Raw genomic sequence first — 9,133 nt, 5'->3', positions numbered from 1 at the left:
ATATATATATATATATATATTTCTTTTTTTTACTAGTTTTTTTATGTAATAGTTTTGTTCCAAATTTATTAAAAGTAATTACTTATTAAAAGTGAAATGTGTATTGACGTGAAATTGATTGTCTCTTCAAATTATCAGAGGGTAGTTTGGTCATTTATCCCTCATTCGACCATTGTCAGGGCTCGCATAGAAGTACACATGAAAGAAGAAAAATAAAAGGAAGTAACGTTAGTTTGAGGGGAAACGAGGCTTGGAAATAGATGGGATGAAAAGGCGCATAACGGGGGTGAAATGCACGGATTTATCATCATCCCCTGGTGCTTGCCCACACGTTTATCTTCCGCAGCAAATGGGAATGACGTCGATGCGCGAGGGGACGACTCAATCAACCCAAATGCCCCGAGGTTTCTGTCGCGTAGCGAGAAAGAAGGGAAAAGAGGAACAGAGCGAAATAAGGGGCACGTCGCAGGGTGAAGAAAGGAGCAACGAGACATCTTGTCTCGCCCTCGAGACAGGAGAGAAAAAGAGCGAGACGTGTGTCTGACAGATGGAGAAGAAACACGGTGTCATGTGGCTTTTAGGAACTACGGTCGTCTTGGAACTTCCGCTGTTTTTATTGTTCTCTTTATGCACGCCTCTATTTCCCCCCCCCCCCCGGACGCGGCTCGCTACTCGTTCCTTTATTTTCGGTTCTCGATTCACGATCAGAGTCCGCGAACAGGGAGCCATTCCACAGATGCAAACGACGAGGCTCGTTTCGGTGATCTCCCACGGACGTTTTCATTCCAGAGGTATCTATTTTTAAACGATACCCCATCGGGGAGAGAATCACCTTCTAAAGAAAGAGTTAATCCCAGCGATGAAAATAAAGAATTCGTTCTTGTCTATGGGCTCAGCTTCATCTCCTGATATTGTGCATTTAAAATATCTTTTCTCTCGAATTTAATCTAGTTTGAAAAGAGCGATCTCTCTAGGTTTCTTTTTTTTTTTTTTAAACTTTATAATTAATACTTTCACGATGCGAAGTACTGAACAACGTTTCAAGAACAATGTTCAAGGGAAATGCTGGAGCGACGATCGAATTTGATCGATGTCGACAAAACAGATTTTTTTTATTCCAAAGTAAAACATAATTTACACCAAGTAGAACGTTAAATAAAATTTTACGTACATTTCTTGCTCTGCTGTATCCTATATATCGCATGAATGCAAGATTCAGATTTACTTGTTTAATTTACTTCACTGCAGCAAGCTTCAAAATTATAATTTGAAGATCTCATTATATTCTTATACATTACTCAAATGTGGGAAACTACTTTTTGTTTGAATAGATACTTGGAATCATTTATATCGTGTGAAAAGATACCCTACGTGATAACAGGAATTATAATTTACTTTTTTTTTTGTTTTTTACACAGGGGGGGGTTTGTGGTTTCCCACAGCTATTTATTTTCCTACAGCTTTTTTCTTTTATTTTGGAGAAGGATTTTTTATTCTGTATAAAAAAAAAAATAAAAAACCAATGAAAAAGTACGAAATGCGCGTTTCGTCGGTATTACAGATGATTCCAGCATCCCCATAACAGTCTCATTGTTTTAAAAGACGTTTCTTCTTTCTCTTTTTAGCTTTATAGTTAATACTTTCACTACGCGAAACAACATTCTACTTGGCGTTCACAACGCTCGCAAGTACTATTTGCTCTTATCTAACACTTGATAAACAACAAGAATGAAATTCTAAAAGCGAGCATTTCAAATGGAAACGCAACTCAAGAACAACGTTAATGTAAAATTATCCCTTTCGCTCACTCGAAGATCACGTTGTTCGTTCCCTGAAGCTTTGACATTTGAATCTGGTGCGGCGCCCCGCGGTGCCGATTCGATTTACGCCGACTCTCCCTATTACACGAACGCGAAAGTAATTTAGCCGCGCACTTTGTATGGAACACGGGAGTTCCGCGGCCGGGAACACCTGCAGCATCATCGTCGAGATCACCTGCGAAACGTCGCGTTTTCTTGCACGTGCACAGGCGAGATATTTTCAATTAGCAGCGCTGATCGCGCAAGAACGAAGAGCCGTGAGGAGGAAAAGAAGGAAACAGACGCGAGTTAGCTCGTCTGCAGGTTGCCACGAAACTTATTACGCGATGAAACTGCTCGAGGGGCCCCCGGGGGTTAAAACCGCCGTATTTTAGGACCGGTTTTTCCTTCGCCGTACCTTTACGCGTTGTTCCGTCAGCAAAACGATATACACAGTCGTATTTCTTTATCCAACACGAGATTCTCGTCGCCTTCTTTTTTCTTCATTTATTTCTCTTACTCAAAACCGAATCGCTTTGAGCGTTACGCCAAGTTGTGACATGCGTAAGTTTTTGTTTAATCAGAAATTACTGATAAATGACCGCCTTCAGCAGAAATTGTTCATTTTGCAACCGTTGGTAGTTTTCTTTGTTAAGATAGAGTTTTCTTGTTGAGACTGTTCCTCTAGATCTAAAAGCATAATCCAATCACAATTGAAAAATTCTCTAATTCTACTTGGAATTTTGAACAAAAATATTTGGAATTTTTAGAGATTTTTTTTTACGAGGTTCTAGTAAACGTCTAAAACAGCTCTAGTCTAAGCAGATCAAACTTGGTATAAAAGATAGGATTAGGTACAAAAGATAAGACAGTTATGAGGCTTGAAGGAATCGCTTCTGTCGATCATCATGATAAAAATATTTTGTCTCTGTTGCAGGTGTACTAGTGGTAAATGTTACGTGGAGGGGTAAGACGTACGTCGGGACATTGTTGGACTGCACACGTCATGACTGGGCGCCACCACGTTTCTGTGACTCGCCAACTAGCGATCTGGATGCCCGCACGCCTAAGGGCCGCGGTAAGCGCGGCCGCGCCGCGGCCAACTCCACTCCCGGCAACGACCTGAGCAATTTCACGGAGACGAGGAGTTCCGTGCACAGTAAACTGCGCAACGGCGGCAAGGGTCGTCGGGGCGCACAGGGTTCGCCTGCGGCTAGTCCGAGCCCAGCGGCATTCGTGCCGCCACGACCGGATCCGGCAGCGAAGCGGAAGTCGCGCGGACCCGAGGAGGAACAGGACAAGAACAAGCGACGGGCGCCGCCACCGACGCCACCCAGCGGTTCACCACCTGCTAGTCCAGTATTGCTCGAATGTCCCGAGCCGAACTGCAGTAAAAAGTACAAACACATTAACGGACTCAAGTACCACCAGAGCCACGCGCATGGCTCCGCCGACGACGATGACACCAAGGAAGGTATCACCAGTATGTCGGAAAATGATGAGAGCAATATCGAAGCTCCAAGCCCTGCCACGCCAGTGAAGTCGCCGGTGGACAAGCCCGAAGGCACGCCGGTGAGAGCGGCGAGTCCACCGGCAGCGGGACTGCCACCGGAAACGCCGCCACCGCCTCCACGAGTCCCATCGCCCAGCATAGAACCGCCTACGCCTGTGCTCGCGGACAAGAGCATTGTCAAGCCGGGCGTACTCAGGTTCGGCCAGGACGATCTTCCGGCGCCCACTTCTACGGCGCCATCGAGGCAGCAGCAGCAGCAGCAGCAATCGGTGCAGCAGCAACAGCAACAGCAGCAGCAGCAACAACAGAACCAGTCGTCTTTAATCTCGTCAAATCCCCCCCAAAGCCCCAGTCCCCATCCCAGTCAGTCCCCCAGGCCCGTGCCTTCGCCACATCCAAGTACGAATATCCCCCAGCCCCTCAACATCCCGCAGCCACCGCAACCGTCTCAGATGCAACAATCGCATCAACCGCAGAATCCTCTTCTGCAACAACCGCAGCCATCGTTGCAGCAAGTCGGCCAACCGCCTCAACAGCAGCTACAACCTGGCGTCAGCAGTCAGCAGCAACAGCAGCAGCAGCAGCAGCAACAGCAGCAGCAACAACAACAACTGCAGTCATCGGTTCAACAACAGCTGCCGCCAGCGCATCAATTGCAATCAGTGCAGCATCCCTTGTCGGCTCAGTTGGGTCAGCCCGCGCAGGCCCATGTGGTGCAGGCGTCTGGATTACAGCAACAGGCCAGTCTACAAAGTATAGCCAGTCAGCATGCGGGTTTGCAGAATCTTGCAAACCAAGTGTCGCAACAGACAGCGAGTTTACAGACGGCACCGCCACCGTCAGGTCATCCAGGTCAAGGCGTGCAATCGCACTTGCAACAGTACCCAACTGCGGTGTCGCTGCACGCTGCTGCGGCGAAGATGCCACAGTTCAAGGTGAAACCTACGGCTGCGCTGATGCCGGAGCAGGACAAAAGCAAAACGAGCGCGGATGCACGCGCTCCCAAACCGCAGAGTTACAAGAAAAAATCGCGAAAATCACCCGGTGGCAGTCCGCACCCATCGCCTCTCGAGGCGCCGATCGTCGATTCGGCGCGCGATGACGTACAAAGCCCGGCCTACTCGGACATATCGGATGACGCAGCGCCAGTGCTCGAGGCCGAACCGGTGGACAAGTCCAAACAGAGTCAAGAAAAAGACAACAAGGCCACGGTGCCAGCACATCTGCCTGCGCATTTCAGTATGTATCAGTACTATGGTCAACCGCCTTACCTGGTGTCCAACGTTCCGGACAGCAAACCGGTGGTGGATCAGAAGCCGAGCGATCTTACGCCCAAGCAAGAGATAAAACCGCTCAACATACCGCAGATGCCTTCGATGGCGAGCTTGCAGAGCGTCGTGTCGGAAAAGGAGAAGAAAGAACTGAGCCAACCTGTACCGCAGCCGCAACAGCAGCCGCACTATTATGGCGGTTACGGTGGTTATATGCCGCCAGGCTACGCCTACCAGCCACCGCAGCCGGTTTCGCAACAGCAGCAACAGAGTCAGCAGTCGCAGGATCAGGAGTCGCATGAACAGAAGACTAAGATTAAGCAGGAGCCACAGCCACAGCCGAGTCTGAAAGACAAACAGCACGAAAATCATCAAATACTCAAGGAGAGTATCGAGATGAAGAGTCAGATGAGTCCGTACCACGTTTATCACAGTTCGCAGAGTCAACGAGCGGCACCGCCGCCGCCTCCTCCGGGACCTGTTCAAGATGACAGGAGGTACTATCTGTATCCGAGTGAACAAAGGAGAAAAGAGGAATCAAACAAACAGAATCAGCAAGCAAAGGCGCCACCGCCCAGTCCAAAGCATCAGCCGAAGCAGGAAAAACCACAGGATCTCGGAAAGAGCGAAGACTCAAAGAGCAAGCAGGAGGGCGTAAAGCCGACGATGGAAACTCAGGGACCGCCGCCGCCGCCTACCTCGCAGTACGCTTATATTCATCCCAGTTATATGCAGCCACAGCATTATGGTGCGCTGCCATTCGATCCAGGTCACCCAGTCTACCGCGGCCTCAGTCCCATGCTGGTGCCCGGTCCATATTCGAGTAACCCCTATCTTCACCAGCTGCCTAGGTATCACGCGCCGGAGGACCTTAGTCGGCCACCCGGCGGCAAAGCACTGGACTTGCTCCAACACCACGCTAATCAGTATTACTCGGCGCACAAGATACACGAGCTTCAGGAGCGCGCGCTTAAATCACCGACGCCCAAGACTTCCGCAGCGTCCGCCAGCCCATCCTCTGCAGGTCCGACCCCCGCCCGGCCCCCCAGCGGTCCGCCTACGTCAGTTGCAGGCCCGGGCCCACCGCCGGGCCAAGGTCAGCAGCCATCCGGTAAGCAGCAGGGTCAACCAGGTAGTCAGCAGCAGCAACAAGGTGCGGTGGATGCCAGCGGTGGGAGCCTCGGCAAGGATAACAGATCGCCGCCTCCACAGAGACACGTGCACACGCATCATCACACTCACGTGGGCCTCGGGTATCCCTTGTTGACGGGACAGTACCCCGCCCCCTACGGAGGTAAGCCTCTCGTCAGACCCTGACAGTAAGGCGACCCGCGGGACCCAGTGAAGCGAGAACCAGAAAGAACGAGAGAGAAGCATGAGCGTAATGGCGTGAAAACGAACGCATACATGCGTTAAGACCGTTTAGGACCTGTTCATTACGTCGTTGGCGTGCCGCGCGTTCTCTGGTGAACTCTTAAGGATGAATGACGACGAAGCGAGTCGAAAGCGTGTCGCGGGGTGCCTAGCGTTTGCAATAGACCGCGTTTTACGAATGATGAAGGTGAACTCTCAGGATCATGCGCTTAAACTTACTAAAGGTGCGACGCGTTTGCGATAACGCAGCAAATAGCCGAGACGTAAAGACTCTCGGTATTCGTAGGTTTTTTGTTAAATCTTAAATTCTTTGAAACGACACCGTGAACGAAATTAACAGCCGGCCTCTATAAAGCATTTTAAGTGTACAATGCGATGCGATTGTAAGTGCGTTTTAAATACATGCGTTTGCACACTGATATGTTTTCGGTTTTTCGAGGTCAAAAATTGGACAGTACAAAAATGACTTCAATGATGAATAAGAAACGGTGAGCGGCCAATTTTAGTTTCGGGACGAATCCGGGCGAATATTGTCCGACAAAAACGGGTAAAACTCGGCTAGATATTATTTAGAGCCTGAGTGTCTAAACCGTACACCATATTGGTGCATAAAAATTGAGAAGAAAGAAAAAGGAAAGAAAAATACGTGTGGATCTTGATGTGCAACAAGGAACTCGCGTGGCAGGAGCCCTCTCCGTTCGAGAGTCGATCCGCGCGCAGAGTCTCCGTCGAGGTACTATTTTATTACCAGACCAATAAGAGACGCGCTTCTTCTTTTGTACAAAGACAAAAATATTAAAATGTGTGAATATATCGATTGAACCTCTTCTATTTGAGCCCCGCGTTGAGGACTCAAACAACAATTGTAATTAATTTATCTTCGATTGTACATTCTGCGGACGCGAGGGAGGAGCGATGTGGTTCGCTCGCGCTATAGCGTTGCATTTTTTGAACGTATATATATATATCGGTCGCGGATCTCGTGCACGTTCCATCCACTACGGATTTAAAATATCAATTTATCTTGGTGAAATATCTCATTTTTCAATTTTTTATGTAGTATTAAATATCTTATATTCAAAAAACTTATGATATAAACTTAATTTAAGCTCAAGAGAAAATTTGGTTTTTTGTTTGAATGACATCTGTCATTTCATTCATTAAATATTTACGGTTTTTTCAATCCAAAAAAATACTGTTAGGATATTCTATTCAACTAATGTCTGTAGTTGAGAGAAAGCGCACGACACCTGAATTCGACAACATTCTGTATATCTATACATATATACATACGTATGTAACGAGTCTCCTAGCGACGAATTGAATATTTTGGAAATAATGAGGTATAATTGCGGCCGTGTGTAGATTAGTCATGTAAGCTGTGTACCGCAAGTAGGGCGCAAGTAGGGATTAGACGTATAGTTCAGACTGTGATAATTATTTATCGTGCTTCTTTCCGGGGCGGAAAAAAAAGTTGACAGGATTTTATGGGCGAGATCATCCGATTGCGGGTAATGGGCACTCGCGTGTAATAGTAACGATGACGATAAATGACCTCATCGAGCTTGATATGGCTATCAATGCTAATACTGATGTTGATATTGATTGTGGCATTTGCGAGGAAAACGCAGTTTCTAATTGAACAAATTAAAAAGTCTAGATGCCAAAGGGAATAATAGTTCAAAAGAATTATAAAAAGAGCCCATATAATTCTTAAACATTCAACGATAATGCCCCGCTTCGATCGTCATGGGCTTTTATTTCCTATTTGTGTTTTCACATGTATGGTTCAATAAGATTCTTATTGTTTTTATTCAACGATAATGGTAACTTTATTCGCAGTCTTAAAATAGAATTTAATAGTTTCATTTCCTATAATCGCGAATATCGGATACTTTATTGAGTGCATTATAGAAATAAAATATATTATTTTCAAGTTTACTGCGTTTTACAAATTTTGGCATTTAGATTCTTTTTAATTTGTAACATTTAATCCTTTTGTAAACGCGATATGTATTCGCGTTTGCATTTATGTATGTATCCTTTGTTAGACCTCGTTAGTCTTCCACAAAAGCTTCTTTTGCAGCAAAATAACATCAGGACTTTATAGTTTTGATTTTTCCGTTTAGTCACGGTGGTGTATGATTTCTGTTACGAGAATGTCGTTTGTGACTTGTAAAAATATCGTTTTCTGACTGTAGTCCATTACCTGGTAGCAACTATTTTTAGATTTCAAAGTAATATCTTGATAGCTTTCAATAAATTTAACAATATCACGGGAATATATCATTAACTTTGTGTGTCAGAAAGGTGATATTTTTCTTCATTTTTCTTTCTGCCAATCTTTTTCTTTTCTTTTATATTTCGAAGATCGAAGTACAAAGACATGTTCGTAGAAAATAACAGAAATGCAATACATGTTCTTCAACTCTTTGGGAAAATGAAATACGTAGTTCTGCTTATTGAAAGAAATAGAGAACCGAGATAGAACGAATGAATTTGGATTTAGCGTTACCATCTAATTGTCAGATAAAAAATGTACTAAACTTCGTAAAATTGTATGAAACATTAAATTTCATATACATGTACACAAATATACTTTTCAGTTGCAGATACATTAAATTTAATTTAGTGTCATAAAATTGAATTTAATTTGTGTAACTTAAAAGTACATTAAATTTCATGACATTTTTAACATGTAGAATATTTATGCTTTACGAATTTTATGCTCAAAAAAGAAAGGAAACCATAATGATCCATTTTAGACAGTAGTGACTTTAATGATTTTTCAAAAAAGATGATAAAAAGTAACTTGAGTGGTAGCATTGGAATATAAAATTCTCCGTCTAGAATTCTCTCTCTCTCTCTCTCCTCCCGGATAAGCTATCAATTTAAAAATTTGACTTTAATCATTTTATGCATACAGTACTGCACTGTCAAGCTTCATTATTATTCTTGCTGTTCTATCCTTCGTATTAACGACATTCTCGTATTCAGAAAACGATCGCCAATCCGCGAATTTAATCGACCAAGTGTACGCTTACGGAGCCAACACTGCCAGGACTTTCGCGTGAACGAGGGAAGTCCGCAAATCACGCGACTTAGGGAATGCATTGTAGGCGCGAGATCATTGAGACAAAAATAAGAACGAGGGAGATAGAAAAAAACGATCGCTT

The 9,133-nt window shown here is 45.0% G+C and overlaps 2 protein-coding genes across 4 annotated transcripts in view; both read left to right on the top strand.

Moving 5' to 3' along the window:
• Positions 1-3,262, top strand: part of LOC108753316 (zinc finger protein 608-like) — a 177,789-nt gene extending 174,527 nt beyond the window's left edge. The window contains exons 5-6 of the mRNA XM_018494798.1: positions 2,737-3,189; positions 3,231-3,262. Of these exons, the coding sequence (XP_018350300.1) occupies positions 2,737-3,189; positions 3,231-3,262 (485 nt within the window). The remainder of the gene's footprint in view (positions 1-2,736; positions 3,190-3,230) is intronic.
• Positions 1-9,133, top strand: part of LOC108753344 (mediator of RNA polymerase II transcription subunit 15-like) — a 28,584-nt gene that overhangs the window by 11,933 nt on the left and 7,518 nt on the right. For all 3 annotated transcript variants that reach the window (XM_018494837.1, XM_018494839.1, XM_018494838.1), the window contains exon 2: positions 2,737-5,877. In XM_018494837.1, the coding sequence (XP_018350339.1) occupies positions 3,285-5,877 (2,593 nt within the window). In that variant the 5' untranslated portion in view covers positions 2,737-3,284. The remainder of the gene's footprint in view (positions 1-2,736; positions 5,878-9,133) is intronic.

This window comes from Trachymyrmex septentrionalis, unplaced genomic scaffold, assembly GCF_001594115.1.
Source record: "Trachymyrmex septentrionalis isolate Tsep2-gDNA-1 unplaced genomic scaffold, Tsep1.0 scaffold69, whole genome shotgun sequence".
NCBI lineage: Eukaryota > Metazoa > Arthropoda > Insecta > Hymenoptera > Formicidae > Trachymyrmex > Trachymyrmex septentrionalis.
The sequence above is the reverse complement of the archived record's forward strand: the minus strand, read 5'-3'. Positions and strand labels throughout refer to the sequence as shown.